General features: G+C 37.9%; 1 protein-coding gene across 9 annotated transcripts in view; it reads right to left on the minus strand.

The window, feature by feature from the left end:
- Window positions 1–21,401, minus strand: part of LOC117417382 (leucine-rich repeat-containing protein 7-like) — a 343,846-nt gene that overhangs the window by 85,917 nt on the left and 236,528 nt on the right. For 8 of the 9 annotated variants that reach the window (XM_034029512.3, XM_034029519.3, XM_034029510.3 and 5 more), the window contains 5 exons: window positions 17,944–18,146; window positions 7,365–7,482; window positions 4,926–5,004; window positions 3,419–3,508; window positions 3,130–3,186 (listed from right to left, as the gene is read on the minus strand). In XM_034029512.3, coding sequence (XP_033885403.2) covers window positions 3,130–3,186; window positions 3,419–3,508; window positions 4,926–5,004; window positions 7,365–7,482; window positions 17,944–18,132 — 533 coding nt within the window. In that variant the 5' untranslated portion in view covers window positions 18,133–18,146. The remainder of the gene's footprint in view (window positions 1–3,129; window positions 3,187–3,418; window positions 3,509–4,925; window positions 5,005–7,364; window positions 7,483–17,943; window positions 18,147–21,401) is intronic. The other variant, XM_059034716.1, reaches the window with a different exon arrangement.

Below are 21,401 nucleotides of genomic sequence, written 5' to 3' on the forward strand. Positions count from 1 at the left end.
GACTATTATAGGAACATCCTGTTTAAGTTTTATTTTAATTGTTCAATCAGGTTAAATCTATTTTTTAAAGACAACAACACTAGCTTGAAGTATTGATCGGATTTGGATACTTTTTTTACAATTAAACAGCTAGGTACGAACTTGGTTCCTATTATGTTTGAAGTAAATCCATTTTTGCAAATGTCAAAATAGCCTGTTTTTGCTATTCTCAAAGTACCACTGACCAAGAACCAAAACCACTTATCCAACAATGAGGAGGCTGTGTGGTCCAGTGGTTGAAGAAATGGGCTTGTAACCAGGTGGTCCCTGGTTCAAATCCCACCTCAGCCACTGACTCATTGTGTGACCCTGAGCAAGTCACTTAACCTCCTTGTGCTCCGTCTTTCGGGTGAGACGTAGTTGTAAGTGACTCTGCAGCTGATGCATAGTTCACACACCCTAGTCTCTGTAAGTCGCCTTGGATAAAGGCGTCTGTTAAATAAACAAATAATAAGGATTCACATATATTGGACAGTTCATTGTACAAACACAGTTTTATTATTTGGGAGATGATGGTGGGTTTATATGCTACATTTACCAAAATATAATCACTTTTTGAATATGGCTATTTACTCTAGATTTGTGAGGCAACTTTACAAAAATGAAACTAAGACAAGAAAATTGCAAGAAAAAGCATTGTTCATCTTGAAGAGCTTTTGTAGTAAATGAATTCACCACTTGTTGTATTGTCATCGCCTTGGTGTGGGGCATGTTCTCCTGATATATTATGTGTCCTTGAATTTTAGGAATGATCAACATAGTCTGTTTAAAGCTTAAGAGTGCCTAAGACCAGCATTTTCAATATTTGTTTTGCAGGTTTATATACACAAGCCATTTAAATATTTGTTTTTCATTTTGCTTTCATATATTTATATAATATGACTAATAATTATAGGAGAGTTGTAACATTTTGAGACCTGTAGTCTTTATTATTATTACAGAGTTTTTTTATGGTATATTTTCTCAGTCTTGGTGTAATAATAATATACGACGCAGTTAAATGCACAGTAAAATACATTTCAATAAGGAAAAAATATGTATAATAATTGAGTGCTGGGACTAATATCCAAATTGGAAATACCTGTATATGTATTGGAAGCAAAAAAAAAAAATGTCTGTGACACAGTTGGCAGAAATGAGAAATATGTATCGCAACCTGTTTTGTCTTGTGCAGATTTACCACCTTGCCAGAAGCTGGCAACAATTTCTAATTTAGCAATATGAAAAATAGCACTGCGTGGGATTTATATATATGATAAATCGCAAATGAAAGCCACTGTAGTACAGGCTGGGCTTGAAGGATCAAACCGCCTGCACCCCTGCAGCCTGGAGAAGGGGAAGAGGTGAACTGAGCAATGTGAAATATGAAATGTGAGCTGAAGCAAGAAGACAGGGATACTGTTTAAATACTTGCATGGATGCATATTATATCAATGTAAGGAGACTAGAATCTCTGAAAGAATTGTTTGTACATATGAAATAAATCAAATATGTGAACGAAATACATAGTGGTTACAAACTTTCACTTTGAATGAATAGAAGAAAAGCCACTAGAGCATAAATCCAGTTCCCAGCAGAGCCTTACACTCCCTTTCTATGCTGCACATACAATAGGGAACCATGGGGGGTTCTGTTTCCTGTAACACATTGTGGATGTTGTGGATGGATACACTGACTTCATTTATAGAAAATGTGTGAGAATGTTGTTATGCTAAAGCCTGAGCATTCTTTCAATGTAATGTGTTCTGCAGAGTAACAAAAGTAACAACAGTGCTTTACCTAACGCAGCATGTCCTGTTACATTTGGATTGAAATGTTGACACAGCAGGCATAGCACACTGACCTGTGCAACTGCAGACAGGAATAACATTAGAAAAGCTTCTGAATTAAAACGGGTTCATCTGTATGCCCCAGTGAGGACCTTCACTATTGATATATTCCAATTGAATTGAATCCTTTTGTAAAGGACATCTTTATGGAGCTGGTCAAAATACTATGTCCTTATTGAATTGTCCTGTAGGCTGGCTAATAGCTGATGCTGTACTTAAGGTAACAGCAACATTTCAGAGTTCAATCACTGGCTCTGGTACAGAGAGTGAACCTCCTAAAAATAGAGGAATGTGGGGGAGTTGAGTAGGCTTCTAAAAAGACTAACACATAAATGATTTCAAGTGAATTGAGATGATGCATAATGAGGCATTTTAGGAATGATCAACATAGTCTGTTTAAAGTTTAAGAGTGCCTCCACTGAAGCGTTCTGTTAGCCCAGTGCTCTTAGTGAAAAATGAACTGGAGATAAGTGACTAGTTGAACACTTTGGGTTGTCTCTTGTCTATATACCAAAGCTATATCATGCCTCTGTTTTAAGAACATTCATTTATTAAATTGATTTTTAAAGAACAAGAACATTGATAGTCAAAACCAATGCAATTACCAAAGTTCTGTAAGTTCTGCTTTGGAAGGTCATCCGACTTCTGACTGTCATATTTCATTTTCGACACTGCAATTTCATCTGGTCTGTAGCACTTATCAATTATGTAAAATCTGCACATCCCAACACCATCAGCAGCAACGAAGATGGCAGATGTTAGTGAAAAAACTATGGAACTCCAGTTCAAAGAGACAAAAAACACCTGAGACAACACCTGAGACCTGAGTTGAAATTTAATATCGGTAAACATGCATGATGGGGAAGCTTATCATGTCCAGGCCAAGAAATACCAGCAAAGCAGATGGTACAAGGACACATGTATATCAGGAGAACATGCCCCACACCAAGGCGATGACAAATGCAATGCCTTTGGGGAGCAGGGGTGGGGTGGGGGAATCTGCAAGGAATCGTAATACAAACACTAGCCCAGATATCAGGAAAACAATTGATATGTCTCTGTAGCAACATGTTGACAGAAGTCAAATTCTTATTCCTGTCCACAAACAAAATAATTAGATCATTATTTTCAAAGCTTGGTGACTCATCTTTGCTAATACAATTCTGGCACTGAAAAAGCAAATCCCATTTTTTGATGTTAAAATTGAGTACATTTACTCCAGTTTTGAATATACCTCCCAGGGTTGAAGTAGACTACTTACTTTGGTAAAGTTTTCAGGTGATTTTCCCGTAGTTCCAAGATGCGTAATTTGGTAAGCCTAGGAGGAAGATCCATAAATAGAAAAGGGTTAGGGGTTCCCATATATACAGAAACCACAAAAAATGTGAGCAGCCCACTTGGGAGTTAAGTTTCTGAAACTCTTTTCACTTGTGAATTGAGCTGGATTTGAACCCAGACCTCTAGATAAGAAGACCTGTTGACCCCTCTTAAACATGAAGATACAAAGATAAGGGCTGGGTATACAGTTGCCCTGAACTCTTGCTCCTTACCTCCCGAAGTTGGCAGGAAGATATTCCAGAAAGGCATCATTTAAGTAGAGCTGCATTAAGTTTAGCAGCTGTGTGAAGCCATCTGGGAGTCTGGAAAAACAGGAGTTAAGAATTAAGTTCAGATGTGAGTGAGTTTCCATGGTGATGGCATGAAAAAGTAAGCCCTGAGAATACAACTGAAGAATCGGGCAATGTGACAAAACCTTAATCCTTGGCTGTCAATGCCCAGAACAAGTGTTGTCTTACATTTTCTGTTTAGTTTTCTGGAAAAAAATAGAAACTATTAGTATCCGTCCTCTTCTTGTACACGATGCATTCGTGGCCTGAAGCTCATAAATGAAACTCCCCTGGAGCAGCATTTTTTTAATTTTACTATTCAACATGGATTCAACAGTTAATACAGAAATAACGGTTCATTGATAATATGAATATAAGTTTGTTAGTGCATCTGATTTGAAAACAGATAATGTATCATCTAATATTATAATTGGACTATGCCCAGTAGCTGTCTAATGCTGTCTAATGCTGAGAGATTTAACCAATGTCTGACATGGGATGGGCCATCGTCCAAGCTGTCATTGTATCTTTTTATGGACTTTGAATACCATACTGTCCAATGCGCACATTGGTCAACAGACAACATCCAGTGTCAGCATTAGATGGCTAATAGCAACAAATTCCATTGTCAGTCTTAGTAACAATGATGGCTCAGGGTGTAACACTTATTATTTTCAGCGTTAAAGATTGTCACGATACATCGGTCGATATGTAAGCACACTCCACCTGTGCAGAATAAAGAAAACAAAGTTTTTTTGTTTTTTTTACAATATACAGTTATTGTAGCTTAAACACATATATCTCTTTTTTTTTATAAATTCAGTCGTTGTCAATTATTTTTATATTTTCTCCCAATTTAGAATGGCCAATTATTTTTTAAGCTTATTTTTAAAGCTTTTTAAGCTCACTGCTACCACCCCTGCACTGACTCGGATGGGCGAAGACGAGCACACACTGTCCTCCGAAGCGTGTGCTGCCAGCCGACCACTTTTTTTCACACTGCGGACTCACCATGCAGCCACCCAAGAGCTACAACGTCGGAGGACAATGAAGCTCTCGGGCAGCTTACAGGCAAGCCAGCAGGCGCCCAGCCAGACTACAGGGGTCGCTGGTGCGCGGTGAGCCGAGGACACCCTTGCCGACCTAACCCTCCCTCCCCCCGGGCGACGCTCGGCCAATTGTGTGCCGCCCCCTGGGGGCTCCCATCCATGGTCGGCTGTGGAATAGCCTGGACTCGAACTCGCGACGTCCAGACTATAGAATGCATCCTGCACTCCATGTTGAGCGCCTTTTACTGGATGCACCACTCGGGAACCCCCAACACATATATCTCTAAGTAAAAATCAAACCCATCCTTCATGTTCTGTTCATGTATGGTGGGTTAAGTCTGCATTATGGATTACTGACTATAACGGCACAGCAATGCTTCTTATGACAGTACTGTACTTACTTGGCAATTGGATTGACACTGGCTTCAATAATTGTTAAACATTTACAGCATTTAATGTTATCTGGAAAATCTTGAATACCTATAAGGACAAATAGACAATATTCATTTAGTAGACACATGCATTTAATTAAAGTGTTTGTAGCTAACAAAATAATTCCATACATTTTACATGTTGTGCATGTCAATGTACTAAAGGTCTCTTTGGGCACTTCCTGGAAGTAAGCCAATCGAGAACTTTTTTTTTTTTTAATTAGTGAGACTTATATAGTGAATGAAAGCACATAGTTAAGATTTTGTTAGCTATGACCTTAAGAAAATACAGAAAAGGTAACCACACAAATCAGCAAATTGTCAACACAACTAAATATAACTAAGAATGCTGGTCAGCAAACATTTCACAGCATCTTGGTGTGTGGTCTTTTTAACATGTACTTTCAGGATTTAAAACATTGCCAAGGAACATCTGATTAGTTGAAGGGCATTAAGGCTTAGTGGAATAACCAAGTTGAAGTAAAGTCCCTCAATAAGTGCGCAGCTGCACCATCAACACACACAACACTGTTTGGAATTACAGTAGAACCTCAGTTACGAACACCTTGGGAATGGAGGTTGTTCATAACTCTGAAAAAAACGTTATGGTTCTGCTTTCACAAATATTTAACATTGACATAATACTCATTATTACAGTTTGAAAAGCTGTGTAAGTTTATTATGCAAAAAAAATGCTGAATTTAACCGTCTTAATTTAAATGTAGCACAAACACAGATCCAGCTTCCTTTTAGATTTAAAACAATGTTTAATGGTACTGTGCTTTAGCTTGCCAACACGCTTTTGTACTGCCAAAGTGTGAGCTCTTGAAGCATCATTAGTTTCATCGGTGTGGCTTCAGGCTGTTGTTCGAGCCATTGAAGACAGGTATCAAAGCACTCTTTAGTTGATTTATTTCTTTCTGATTATTGTTTTCCAAATGATCCCGTTCGGTTTCATCACCCGGACAAAGTTTATTCCACGAGCGTCTCAAAGATGCCAATTTCACTCCAGGCCTTAGCACACATGTAGACAGCATCTTTGATTGTCAGCTGTTTACAAAAATCAGTGTAAGATTTAAACTCCACACTGATCCCAGCAATAATTGCTGTAAGAGGTTTTGCTTCTATCAACATTTCAAGTTTTTCAGAATGCCTTGGTCCATTGGCTGGATGACATTCGGTGGCAAAAACAAGCACTGAACGCTTCCCTCTTCCGTCACTAGATTTTCAATGGCAGGGTGGGATGGAGCATTATCCATCAGTAGCACAGCTTGGAAAGGTAAAGATTTTGACCGAAGGTAGTCTTTTACAAGTGGAACAAAGTGCTTAAAAAAACAGTTGGAGAAAATGCCTTTATCCATCCAAGCTCTGCACTGGCTATAGCAATGGGCAGGTAGAGCTGACATAGTAACGTTTACAAAGCAACAAGGTTTTGCACTCTTGTGATGAACACCAAAAGGAGATGGAAATCCCAGCTTGCGTTAGTAGTAGCCATCAGCATGACCTGATCTTTTCTGGATTTGAAATTCTTATCCTGTTTTTCGGAACTATCTGCCAGAGTCTTACTTGGAAGCAGGTGTCAGTACAGGCCCGTCTCGTCACAATTAAACACTTGGTCCTGGTTAAATTTGTGCTGTTCAATAAATGAATTCAAAGTGTTTTTATACTCACCAGAGGCATTCGAGTCAGCTGACAGGAACTGACTTATTCCATGCCGATTTTTGAACCGACAGAGCCACCCTGTGCTTGCTTTAAAATGGTCCTCACCTTTCTCTGGATAGATCTCTTTGTAGAGTAACTTTGCCTTTTCCATAACCATCACACCACTTATTGGAGTGCCTTTTTATCTCGCCTGTGTAAACCATAGATGCATTGCCTTATCAAAATCAGCAGCAGCAGCTTTGCGTACAATACACCTGCTTTTAACTGCTCCGCTGTCTTTGGCTTCTTTTGCAAACTGTTTTATTTTTTCCTGGCTTTTCCTAATATTGGTGACATTTGATTTCCCAATACCATATTCTAGGGCTATATTGCTAAGGCTAACGCCACTGTCGAGTTTTTGTAACATTTCGAGTTTTGAGCTTCTCACCGCTTGCCATTTTGTTTACAGTTTGCTTCTTTTTTCTTGCGTCTGCCTGATTCCGTACTTCCGGTTCCAAATGAGGTGTGCAGTTGACAGGTCAGTTCGTAACTATGGTGACCGTATCTCTGAGGTTCTACTGTACATATATGTCATAGCTATTGTACAAATGCAATGAGCTAGGCAGCATTCAGAATTTGCTATTCATCTTTCCACCCTTATTCAATACACCAGTTCTTTATATATTTGAAAAGACATTTCAATTAAATCCAGTTGAGTGAAAATGGAATGAAAACTTAGAAAAAAGAACAGCTGGTCAGAAACCTTACCGTTTTTGCTGATGTCTAGCTCCTTAAGGTTTACAAGGCTGGCGATGGTGGCTGGCAGACTGGAAAGATCATTGTCGGGCATGCTCAGTTTGCGCAGTGCTTGACAGTTAAATAATTGCTGGAAAACAAAAGGATGCAGACAATATTAATGGCAAATTATTTGGGGGTAATTTCAAAATTCTGTATGCGGATTTTGAGTAAAAAGTTGAAATATGCTTTCCTTAAATTAATGTTCAGTTTTGCCCTGTTCAGTAAAGTTTAGATAATTATACACAAAATGTCTTTTGCTTTTTTAGTTCCAGATATTTGTTGTATTACACAAATATAATTTATGAATATACAGTTTAAGGTATTCAATATACAAGTAGTACAAACTTAATTAAAATATAACAATAATAATAATAATAATAATACAAAAACTGTAATTCATCTTAATGGCTTTATTTTACGCAGTGGCTCAGATGACAGATTTTATCTCTTCCTGCTGCCAGCTTTCAGCCAGGTTAACCAAGGAGCACATTTAGTTACCCAATAAACCACAGACAAATCAGTTCCACATGAACAGTGCCTAGGATCTATTGCGATAGTTCTATTCAGATGCTCTGGGTGGCTGGTTAAGAAGAGCGCACAGCAATAAAGATGCAACGGTGTTCAAGCTTGCTGACAGGATGACAGTTTCACAGGCAGTGCTTCAGCCTCGTAATTCTAATTGTGGACTCCCAGAGCAAACCGACTTCCACTGAAGAGAAAAGAGTTATATTTCTATATTTAGTAATATATTTCATGAATGTTGAAAATCGATCTGAAAGAATCAAAATAGATATCTGATTTAGTGATACAGGAGAAAGAGTGTTGGGACAAGTATGTGCACTGTAATAACAGATAGAAATCACGGTCAAAGATTCGGTTCAAGTACATCTTATATTATGCATAAATGTCACCCCTTGAAAAGAACATACAGCATAGACCTAAAGTTAAAACATTTTTATACTTAATAGTTCATGAGTACAATCTTTATTTTTGTGATTTAAAACACATTAATACTCTCGTCTAGGCTGTCTCTTATTATAAAATAAATAATTTCCCACAGCCTTGCTTCGCTGCCAAACTGCACAAGATCACAATCATCCTGAAATTAGATTCTAAAGGAACCATTCAACAGCACTTTAGATGACACTTAAATGTACATTGACCGCCCAAGGATTTATGACATCTTGAAGCAAACATTAAGGCTGAATCTGCTAAAATTACTCCTGACACCTAACAAAATAATTTTGCTCAGTTTGAGAATCTTCTGCAATGAATGGACAAGTGTAATTTTCTCCTATGATGTGCAGCCTTTTTATTATTATTTGTTTATTTAGCAGACGCCTTTATCCAAGGCGACTTACAGAGACTAGGGTGTGTGAACTATGCATCCGCTGCAGAGTCACTTACAACTACATCTCACCCGAAAGACGGAGCACAAGGAGGTGAAGTGACTTGCTCAGGGTCACACAATGAGTCAGTGGCTGAGGTGGGATTTGAACCGGGGACCTCCTGGTTAGAAGCCCTTTAGTTTAACCACTGGACCATACAGCCTCATTTTCCCTGTATAGGGAAATTCCAGATGGGTTCTACAAAAGGAAATATTTCAAAAGGATTGTTCATGCTCCGTTTAAGTAATTGATAATGACTAATTCTGTTATTTTTTGTTTCGTCACAGTTAAGATTAAATAGTGTGTGTGTGTGTGCGTGCGTGTGTGTGTGTGTGTGTGTGTGTGTGTGTGTGTGTGTTTTCATTGTTAATGCCATTATTTGTATAAGACAAACAAACAACATTTTATAGTCTGTGCTTTATTTACTCCATTACCTAGACCACATTTACAGAGGAAGACTCAATTCCCAACCTTTTGGAAATCTACATGAGTGTCAAAAAGCTGTCTTGTATAAAATTATTTCATAAAGTATACACACACACACACACACACACACACACACACACACACAATGTTACATTTATTATGGAGTGTCATGAACAACAGCTACTTTGTACAGCAATATGAAAAATTGTGGACTGCAATAAACACTATTTTATCTATGCTATTACTAGATCCACAGCTAAACATGCATATTTGTTGTAGAAGAACTTCTTTTGTGCTTATAAAGATTATTTTTCCAGGTTATTAGTGAACTCCAGATTTTGTTGTCACAATTTTATCTCAGTAATATTCAAAGGATTTGACTGTTAGTAAAATTGAGTCACAAAATTATAGAGAGTAAATGCATTGATATATTGTAAGAAAAAAAAAAATACAGTCTGTATGTCTAGCCCAAGGCCCTGGTTCTGCAAAGATCATTTAAAGTTACATAAAATTATTTTCAATTTTTTTTAACTGGAACAAAAGCTTTACAAAGGGAATGTGCACAGATTTTAAACCTAAGGGCATCTACACTGGACGCTGCTATTTACAGAAGCTTTACGTACATAACCATTTATGTGCTTGAAGTCAAAGCTATCTCTGAGCTTGCTTCAGCACAGGAACAGCATACGGTCATTTGGAAAGCTTGCTATGCACCTGGTGTCCTCATTTACTTGATTGAATCTCTTTGATATTTTAGGTCAAATCATAGCATGCAGAGTGTTAGAGTGGTGTACAGAATATTACAATAATTTGTAATCAAATAAAACTTTATGGTATTTTGTATATGAGAAATAAGTCAGTACTGGGGAATGTCTATAGTTATGCCATATTTTGCATTTTGTGTAGTCTAATGCAAGCAATCACAAGGGCTACTTCTGGTACTGTTAAGTGCCTGGGCACACTTTTATTTACAATATTTACAGGCTGGTGCAAATGCTACTGTCACTAAATATTTTTTATATATTTTTATTATCAGCTTTTAGTTTAGAACAGAAAAGAAAATAATGTTAAACATATGGAAGTATACATAAGTAAGGATTAAATCATAAATAATTATGTAATTACATTCAATAAATCATAAGAAGGAAATGATACAACAGTACTCCATGACTCATGAGGAAAAGAGAGAATAAATAAATAAAATAATAATAATAATAATAATAATAATAATAATAATAATAATAATAAAAACACACAAAAAAGGAACACATACACACACACACAAGGGATATGTTGACCTATGTCCAAGTTTGGATATGTAAGTTCTCAAAGTACTCCATGAAGGGCAACCACACCTTGTGAAACTTGTCTTTGGAACCTCTTAATATAAACTTAATTTTCTCCAATTTAAGATGTTGCATAACCTCCCTGATTCACTGTGTGTGAGAAGGTGGGGCAGCTTGCTTCCAATTCAACAGTATCAGGCACCTCGCCAGTACGTTCGCAAAAGCTATGGCATCAGATTGGGTTTTTTGTAGGGCTGTGTCTACTGGTAGAACTCCAAATATTGCAATAAGTGGGTCGCGATCAACACTTAAATAGAAAATTTGGGAGAAAGATTAAAAAATAGAGGTCCAAAATGTAGCCATTCTGGGAGAGGACCAGAACATGTGGATCTATCACAGGCTGGGTCAGTATCTGGATATATTTTAGCTAGCTTTTCTTCAGTCAGGTGAATACGATGTAGAATTTTAAATTGGATAAGCCCATGTCTAGCACAAGGGGAAGAAGAATGTACATGAGCTAGAACAGACTCCCACTGGTCATCTGAAAAAGTGATGCTGAGATCCTGCTCCCAGAGTGTCTTCAATGTTGCTAATGACTGATGACTCAAGTCAGAAATAATGTTGTAGATTTCAGATATCAAACCTCTACCATTGGGGTTCAGCTCCAGCAAACTGTCAATAGGGGTTAGAGGAGGCAAGGATGGAAATTGACAAAATAATTTTTTGGTAAAATGTCTAATTTGTAAATAGCGAAAAAAGTGTGAACGAGGTAAATTAAATTTCAGGGAGAGCTGTTCAAATGATATAAGTCTCTAACTGCTTTGGCCCCATTTGAACGCCAAATTTGAAAAGATGAATCCATTTGAGAGGGTATGAATAAGTGGTTTAAAGTGGTTGGAGTACAAACAGACACAGACAGGGATGCATATAGCAGTTTAATCCATGATATAAAATTATGACCAAAGCCGAATTTTTCAAGTGTGGCAAAGAGGTAATTCCATTTGACATGGTCAAATGCTTTTTCAGCATCAAGAGACACAAGGAGTTCTGGGGGCAATTTGGATGAGGAGGTGTAAATTGTCTTAAATAGTCTGCGTAAATTAAAGAAAGAGTTTCTTCCCTGTATAAAACCAGTTTGATCTAATGAGATTAAAGAGGGAAGGACCTGTTCGAGACAACGGGCCAGGGCCTTAGAGAGGATTTTAAAATCGTCGTTGAGGAGAGAGATCGGCATATATGATCCACAGTGTAGGGGATCCTTGTCTTTCTTTAATAGAAGACATATAGAAGCTTAAGAAAGTGTAGGAGGGAGGAGTCCTGAGGAGAATGAATCCCCAAAACAGAAGAAAGCAGTGGGGAAAGAGAAGAAGAGAATTTCTTGTAAAATTCCACAGGAAATCCATCCGGACCAGGGGATTTGTTGTTTTGCATAGATCTGGTGGCTTCTTCTATCTCTGGGAGAGAGATTGGTTCCTCCAGAGCAGTTTTGGACTATTGGTCGACAGTAGGAATATTAAGGTTATGAAAGAAATAATTAAATAAAGGATCATCTGCAGATTCAGATGTATACAGTTCAGTGTAGAACTTTACAAATTCATTATATATGTCTCGCGGATTGACCACTGAGGGGCCTGCAGAGGGTAATTAAGCATGTGGTAGCAGACTGGCGAGCCTGATGGGCTGAGTTTACTAGCTTTGTCTCCAAATTCATATGCAGTGTGACGGAACTTAAGAAGTAGGTGCTCAGCATATTTAGTGGACAACAGGTCAAAGTCAGTCTGTAATTGAAGACGCTTGTAAAATAAGGTCAGCAAATTCAGAAAGTCTGTCAGATTGTATATATATATATATATATATATATATATATATATATATATATATATATATATATATATAAACGCAGATTACAAAGTATGTGTATCAGTCAAATGTCATACAGAAGTTCTGTATGAGTAGGTATTAATAGTACCATTATTACCAACACTATAGTAATAGGAAAGACACTAATTAAGTTCAGTGTGATTTCCTGACAATGTTGAGATATGCAGAGATCCAAAATCCTGAGAAAAATAAATAAATAAACAAACAAACAAACAACATGGTAACATTAACACCAGTGATACCAGTAGCTATCGCTACATGGAGATTAAAGGTCAGTTGGCAGATGCTGTATAGCTAGAGATTTAACAACAATTATAATAATAAAGAAAATAAAATTAAAGCAGATTAGTGAAATATACATCAGACCCAGGGTCCAGCACAAATAAAATTACAAGCACAACATCACAACTACACTGATATTCTATCCATTACAGTTGTACTGTATACCGTAAATGTAAGAAACAAAAGCCAGCACACCCAGCAATGAGCATGTACTGTATTCCTTTAAAAAAAAAAAAAAAAAAAACCTCTGAAATAGACAGCGTGACAATGAAAATTAAAAAATTGGGTGATCATATTGCAATTAATCAATTATACGAAAAGTTGCACAACTGTGAGTGACCCCAGCTCCAATCAAAATAATAAATAATACATAAAGATAACATACAACTGCTGCCAAACATTCACACACCCCAATGCAAGGAAATGTCCATACACCGGAGTGTGCAAACCCCAAAAATTGTTCTAAATTAATTACAAACACAAAACAGAAAATAATTGATTGCATAAATATTCGCCCCCTTGAGTCAATATTTGGTAGAGGACCTTTGGCAGCAATTACAGCCATTCTATACAGTCTATTTGGATAAGTCTCTACCAGTTTTGCACATCTGGACACTGCAATTTTTGCCCATTCTTCTTTGCAAAATTGCTCAAGCTCCGTCAAGTTGGATGGGGACCTTTGGTGAACAGCAATTTTCAACTCTTTCCACATATTCTCAATTGGATTGAGGTCCGGGCTCTGACTGGGCCACTCCAGGACATTGACCTTTTTGTTTTTAAGCCACTCCAGTGTGGCTTTGGCTCTATGTTTGGGGTAATTGTCCTGCTGGAAGATGAATCTTCTCCCAAGTCCCAGGTCTCTTGCAGACTTCAGCAGGTTTTCCTCCAGGATTTCTCTGTACTTTGCTGCATCCATTTTGCCATCTATCTTCACGAGCTTTCCAGGCCCTGATGCAGAGAAGCATCTCCATAGCATGATGCTGCCACCACCATGCTTCACGGTAGGGATGGTGTTCTCAGGATGATGTGCGGTGTTAGGCTTGCGCCAAACATAGCGCTTAGCGTTGAGGCCAAAAAGCTCTATTTTGGTCTCATCAGACCATAGAATCTTCTTCCACTTGGTCTCAGAGTCTCCCACATGCCTTCTGGCAAACTCTAGCCGAGATTTGATGTAAGTTTTTTTCAACAATGGCTTTCTTTTTGCCACTCTCCCATAAAGGCCAGTTTTGTGAAGCACCCGGGCTATTGTTGCCGTATGCACAGTGTCTCCCAGCTCAGCCGTGGAAGACTGTAACTCCTTTAGAGTTGCCATAGGCCTCTTGGTGGCCTCCCTGACTAGTGCCCTTCTCACTCGGATAATCAATTTTTGAAGACGGCCTGTTCTAGACAGATTAACAGTTGTGCCATATTCTCTCCATTTCTTAATAATGGGCTTTACAGTGCTCCGGGGGATATTCAATGCCTTGGAAATGTTCTTATATCTACCCCTGATTGGTGCTTTTGAAGAACCTTATTCCGGATTTGCTTTGAATGTTCCTTTGTCTTCATGATGTAGTTTTTGTTATGAAATGTACTAACCAACTGTGGGACCTCCCAGAGACAGGTGTATTTAACCTGAAATCATGTGAAACACTTTAATTGCACACAGGTGGACTCCATTCAACTAATTATGTGACTTCTAAAGACAATTGGTTGCACCAGAGCTTATTTAGGTGTGTCATAGCAAAGAGGGTGAATACTTATGCAATCAATTATTTTCTGTTTTATATTTGTAATTAATTTAGAACAATTTGTAGATTTTATTTTTCACTTTGACATTATGGACTTTTTTTGTGTTGATCAGTGGCAAAAACTCCTAATTAAATCCATTTTGATTCCATGTTGTAACACAATAAAATGTGGAAAAGTCCAAGGGGTAGAGCCACTGTATATATATATATATACACACACACACACACACACACACACACACACACACACACACACACACATGCATCCGGAAAGTAATTAAACGAAGCAAACAACAATAATAATAATTATTATACCAACAGCACTGTTTGGCATCGCAGTGTGTCTCCAATTAACCCATATCTCATGCCAATAGAGAAATAAAGGTATTCTTTCTACTGAGTTATATCATGAAAATGTGAAGATAAAACGAGGCTAGGGTTTGCACCTGTATCCACGCAGTGCACATCCACAGCACATAAATTATAATTGTATGAAACTGAAAACAGTATTGGCAAACAGGAGGAAATGACAAAAAAAAGGAACTCAGTGAATCTCATATCAAACACTAACAAACTGTGGCTGCATTCACGATACTTTTTTGACAGCTATATTGCAGACGGGAGTCACGGTCTGTGCAGACGCAGCGTGGACAGCTTTGGTAGATGAACAACAGTTCTGAGCAGAACCAAAATGGAGGTGGTCTTGAGAGAAATTCTAATCGCAGAAGTGGATGAAATCGAAGTTCCCTTTGTGCTCCACCAGCTTCATAATTTACAGCGTGATCAGAAAATGTATAGTAGAAACAGTCCCTGCTATAATCTGCCAAGTTTTTAACCTGTAGTACTTTGTATTTAATCACATCCTGATGTAACTATCACTATTTAATCATATCCTGATGTAACTATCACTATTACCTGCTGTATTATTGAATTGTGGTTTGTCACACTTGTACTTTGCTTGAACAAAAGTTATTGTATTTCTTGCTCTTATTGTATTACTTGTATTGTAACGCTTGAAATGTTTTTGCTTACGATTGTAAGTCGCCCTGGATAAGGGCGTCTGCTAAGAAATAAATAATAATAATAATAATAATAAAGAGATAATATAAACGTATGTTTTGTGATGTGAGACAAATTAATGAGTATTATAACGGGCAGGATTCCCCCCGCCCTCTCACAAAGGGGTTGTTAGATAGTACTGTATTTTGATCTGGGACAAAAATAGTTCAAATACTTGCACATATGTTCACATATCTCACTTCAACTACCTGTTATTAAAGCTGATTTATTCTCCTTAATTCAAAGTAGGTTATTCCCTGTCCCTGATAGCCTTTCATAAATAACCAATTACACCTGCTGAAAATAACAAAGCGGTTTTAGGTTCATTTCAACCATTTAGCATTATTTTTTTTTTTTTTACATGTTTAAACCTTTAGAATAAATATCTGAATATTTGAAAAGTATAATAACTGTGTGGAAAAAGAGTCAAATCATTTTAATTTGTATTACAAATCATTCATAAGATAATTAATGACATGACTCAAAGGCGATTCACACCCCCTGACTAGGTGGCAGTAGCACATGGAATGAGGATTGTATCTGGTTGCCTACACACTTCTTTGTCAGCCAACGCTCGTCTATTGTTTTGAGCCACGGCTACTCCAGCGCAGTACCTGTCAGGAGATGCGCGATCTGCTCAGAATCTGCGCTTGGGAGATGCGTGACCTGGTGATGTCTTTTCCAGATGAGTTCACGCAGATGGCGAACTTGGACAGGTTTTGCACAAAATCTGCACAGAATCTGCGCAGAATTAGGAAAATATGCGTACGTGAACGCAGCCTCTGTGTCATGTAAAGAAAACCCCACACAAATCGGAAATGAACGTACCACGTAGATAAACATGACCACAGTAACAAAAATAATACCTTCTTTTTTTTTAAATGGATAATAATTTTAAAAAAAAGCAATAAACAATATTATCATTAAAAGTTCAGAAGCCAGCAAGGGTTCAGCACCACAGTTTGGTAGAATGTCCGCAGAAAGCTTGGTAAACTCTGGAGTAGCGGCACCTGTGGACTCCTCGGGATTGTTGAAAGTGAATCGGGATCTGTTAAAGGTGATCTGGAGACGTGCAGGATGTAGCAGGCCATATCATATCCCCGCTTCACGAAGCTGAGACTTAACCCCTCCAAAAGCTGCTCGGTGGTCGGTCGGCCGTCGGTTGTTGCCCTTCACTCCCCTCCAGGATCCCAAAAACACATAGATTCTGTCTATGGCTCCTGCATTCCAAATCGTCCAATTTAGATTTTATGGCTGTATTTCCGGTGGTGAGGATGGAGCATATTTTCTCCAAGGCAGCAACCCTGCTGTCAACATCACAGAGAGATTTCTCCACTTGTTGCAGCCGGCTCCTGTAGCCTTCAATCGTGGCTTGTAGGGTGGAGAGCGAGGCCAGAGACGAATCACCACCATCTTCAGCTGCATGGTCTGGCCTCTGTTCGGCCGTGCCGACTCGTTCGGGTTCAGAGGTCTCTGCAGTCTGAGCCCGCTTGGTCTTGAATCGTAAAAAGTGCTAATAACTGTTATAAAGTAGTAAATAATTGACAAATACAGTAGGTTTGCAGTAATTAAGAAAGGATTTTGTAGGAGCTAGCTTGAGACGCGTCTACTCACTTAGCACGCTAAACAGCCCCCCACCAACTTTTTTTTTTAAACCTATCCCATTCATCAGGGTCTTACGCTTACTTTATGTGGCAGGCCAGTTGCCACATTAAATCATTATCTATTGGGGAGCAGGCTTGTTTAAAAACCTTTTGCACAGAAATACAATCAATTAAAACCTTTATTTATCCAGATGAGTCAATTGAGAACATATTTTCATTTACAATGACGATCTGGCAAGAGGCTCACAGTACCACAGCAAACAACATACAACACAATAAATAAGAAGTAAAAAAAAAACACATAATTAATCATAAAACTTAAAACTCAGCGGTAACTTAGCAGGTATAGATGTCAGTCAACAATGAGTCGACCCTACGGCTAAAAGCAACCCCAGATATGGGACATGCAGTGTGCCAGTGCCACCTAGTGGACACTTATACAAAGGACATATGCTAGCGGGAAGCAGATATGAGGCTTTGGGGTAGGAAGTACATTTAGATAGTGTGTGAAATATAACTATGAAAGCACTGCAGCAGCGAGAGAGCAAAATAAAGCACGATTGAAACACTTCCCCGCTTCCGAAGTACATTACAGGACAGATTTACCATTTCCCTTGTATTTAAAATGACCACTCATTCAGGCGAAAACAGCCAGGAAATTATTTTACCCCCGCTTTTCTTCTCAATTTAAAATGTGAATCCCCCTGTCACCCATTGGAGCTTCAGAGCCAATACAGCACTCCCTGAGGAATACCCCCAAAAATGCAATTTAAGAGTAAAAGGAAAAACAGGTGTGATCACAGAACATGTGATATAGTATCGTTACTAAATTAAATGTGGAAACAATGGAAAATACATTGTCACTATATAGCAATGACTATAGCTGCATGTACCTTGGGTAGCTCTTCAATCTGATTAGCATCTAGATAAAGTTCCTCTAGCGTGCGCTCAAAACTGAAGATCTCCTTTGGCACCTGTTGGAGGCTGCAGTGGGAGTAGTCCAGCACTGAGATGACCTCTTCCTCACCCCGGAAGCATCGGCAGGGCACCAGGCGGCCAATGAGCTTCCTCTTGGTTGTCATCTCCAGACACTGCACTGGGGAAGAGAAGGGAAATAGACAGCTCTTTAGAATCATGAACAAGCTACCTTACACTGCAGTGCATTCCCCAAAGACGTGCCCTTTGAAACAAGTTCAGTTATATTGGCATCCACGTATAAAAAAGGAATTCTTCTTAGAATCTTCTCAATGTCTTTTGAAGCCCACTGGTTAGCAACACATAATCACAACTTTTGCTGTTACAAGAAGTCAGCATAGGAACCTGACACAAATGACTACAAAGTTAGACTCGCTGGTGTGTTAATATGTATACAGATTAGGGCCACAGGGAAATAGTTTTCAACTTTAAGCAACTCTGCTGCATAATTAGATTCTTTACAGACTTTCTTACTGTATATGATCCCTCAGGAAATTACCCTTCTATAGGTGGAGCACATTTTTATAATTTTTAATAGCTTCATATTGAGAGGCTCAAACAGGTGAAGCAAAATAGTGAGACGCTCAAGTAAAGGCCTACAGTATCCATAACTAATAAACACTCAAAAGTGCTGAATTAAGTCATACTAACAGTTTATTTTGATATTTCTTAAAGGCCTACAGTACCTTACCATGACACCGTTGTTTAATGTATTTATTTTTATGCACCACTTATCCATGAGGGCCATTCTCAAAGCCAGGAGTTTCAAACTCTAAAATGAAGAAAATACTAAAAGAAATGTAATGAATTAAATAGCAAACGTTTTCGACTAGTCTCAATGTAACGCTGAGAAAGACTTCTAGAAAAACTTATAGTCAAAACATGTGTCACTGAATTTTATTTTTTAGTAATGTTTAATTTAGCACTATTTAATAGTATTTAATAGTATTTAATAGTAATGATTAAAACGTATTGGCTAAATAGCATGTGATTGAAATCGGCAATAAATTAATAACAGCAAGTTACCTTTTTCCAGAGGGTGACTTCATTTAAAGTTAATGTAAAGTTCCAGGCTGTCTCATCCTGCAAGGTCTACATTTGCGCTCACAATCTAGTCCACAGTTTAACATTTTGGCCCTCATGCAAGCAACCCAATTGAATCCCTGCGTATAATGTGGTAATAAATAGCTACTGTTTCTAGATTATATTTTATGGGTCTGTACACTGAAAAGGTGTACTGAGCAACCCTTTCCACACATGCAAAACCACTATATGTTTTATCAAGGTGTAAAAAAAAAAAGTTTTAATCAGACATAGAAGTCTGATTAAAAACCGATGGCTTATGATAATGATATTAAATGATTTTACGGGACGAATGTACAATGTAGAAAAGGAATGAGAAAGAATATCCATCAATAAATGAATGTCCAAATGAGGCTATATCAGCAATGCTTGGGAGCACAGCAATCTAAGTCACTTTTCGAATTATGGATAGTTTTAATATAAGACAATACTTTTGTGTGTAGGATGCCTCTTATTATTGCCATCATAAGCAGATATGAGAACTGAGAAGTAAAGCTGAGCAAAATTACAATGAACAAGAGACATACTACACTCAACTTATTAAATTAAGATAAATCAATAAAAATGAATCTCTCTTAAATATCAAAATCTATACAGGATTATAAATCACATGTAAGGAAAAAGAATACCCTTAACAGTGATCAAAAAATCACTGTTAAGGGTATGTCAACATACCAGTATAGCTTACGTGTATATTCTGTACAGAACAAACAGCACAATTCTTTCAACACTTTTTAATGTTTAATATTAGTGTCTCAAACAGTTTGTGTAACTCAGCTTCACTTTATGGTCCTCTCGTCCCAAACTGCACAAGATGACACCTCTTATAGAATAAAAGATACTCAACACACGACGATACTGCAATTTTTACAAATCAGTCATTGTGATTTCAACAGTTAACTACACAACCCAGTAATAAACACACTGGTGGGCGATCTAGGTTTTCCAGAAGTTTCCACCATTTTATTGAGTTTCTTAATCTGAGCTATTATGCTAATGCACGTGTATTCCTAGATACTGAGCACATGTTTACAGTCAGAAAAGTTACAATTCACTGAGTAACTAATATAAACAGATCACGAAAGGCAGTGACATTCTTGACAGCGACTGACAATTTGACAAGTTGTCAAAAACTCTAGAGCTAAAAGATAAAGAGAGGGCCTTGTCAGGAATCTGGGATCTGTTTGAATTAAAACAGCAGTATGGCAGTTCAGCGGCAGCCTGGGAGGAATTATTTCACTTTCGTCTCGCCCCTTCAAAGAAATCTGCCGTCAATTACTTTGTTCTTTCTGTTGTTATTTTATACATTTCAGATCGAAAACTCTGATTAAATCTGATTAAATATTAAATCAGACTTGCGCCAATATAATAGAAAGTAGAAAGCAATAAACCCCAATGGAAAAAGAATAGTGTTTTTTAGAATTTATACAATCCCTTTATTTTGAACACGGCAGTTAAGATATAGCACCATACACTTCAGCTGTACAAAAACAATTTGCAAAAAGGCAAGCTCAGATGTTTTATAAAACAATGTTTTTTAAAATCTCCTTAGAACGGTAGACCTTTAGTATTGGTATAATAATAATAATAATAATAATCTTGTACATCTTGTTTGAAGTTATGGATGTGCCGAATGATTCCCACTTTTCAGATTACACAATCCTCTGCAGCTGCTGTATTTCCCCTATTAGTCAGTGGTCACATACAAACACATACAGGCTTTGATCCTTCCTTAAAGAGGAGTGACACAGCGACTCTTAGTTTTGTGGTTGCTGCTGCAGACTGGGAAGCACCCGTTGGCAGTTGTCATTGAGGCTATACTACCACTGTGTTGGAAGACTGGATGGGACTGCTGTTTATATAAAGACTGACTGGTGGACTTATTCTCTCCAATGCATTTTCACACGACAGTAGAATTTTCTTCCATTTACTTTTTTGGGTAATGTTCACAAAACAATTGAAGGTGAGGTTTTCCCGCTCATAGGTTCTAATAGGGATGTGACTCGTAATAAAAAGGAGGATATGTCAAGGATCACACACAGAGAGATGAATTGAGCCTTTATCTCCAAAAAGCTTGTCAGAAACTCGATCTTCACAGCATCGCCACAGAAAAACACAGTCCATGTTGGTATTACTGTAGTGTTTTGGTTGTTTATACCCTCAACAACTAAACCCTGCTCTAAACTGACATTTTACCTTTATAAGCGCCTGCTCTCAAATGAATAGCCGTGTAAGTTATTGTGCTAATTAACTACAAAATATGTATCCAGGAACAGTTACTAGAAAATTACAT

The sequence above is a fragment of the Acipenser ruthenus genome, chromosome 12 (assembly GCF_902713425.1).
Source record: "Acipenser ruthenus chromosome 12, fAciRut3.2 maternal haplotype, whole genome shotgun sequence".
NCBI classification, from domain to species: Eukaryota; Metazoa; Chordata; class Actinopteri; order Acipenseriformes; family Acipenseridae; genus Acipenser; species Acipenser ruthenus.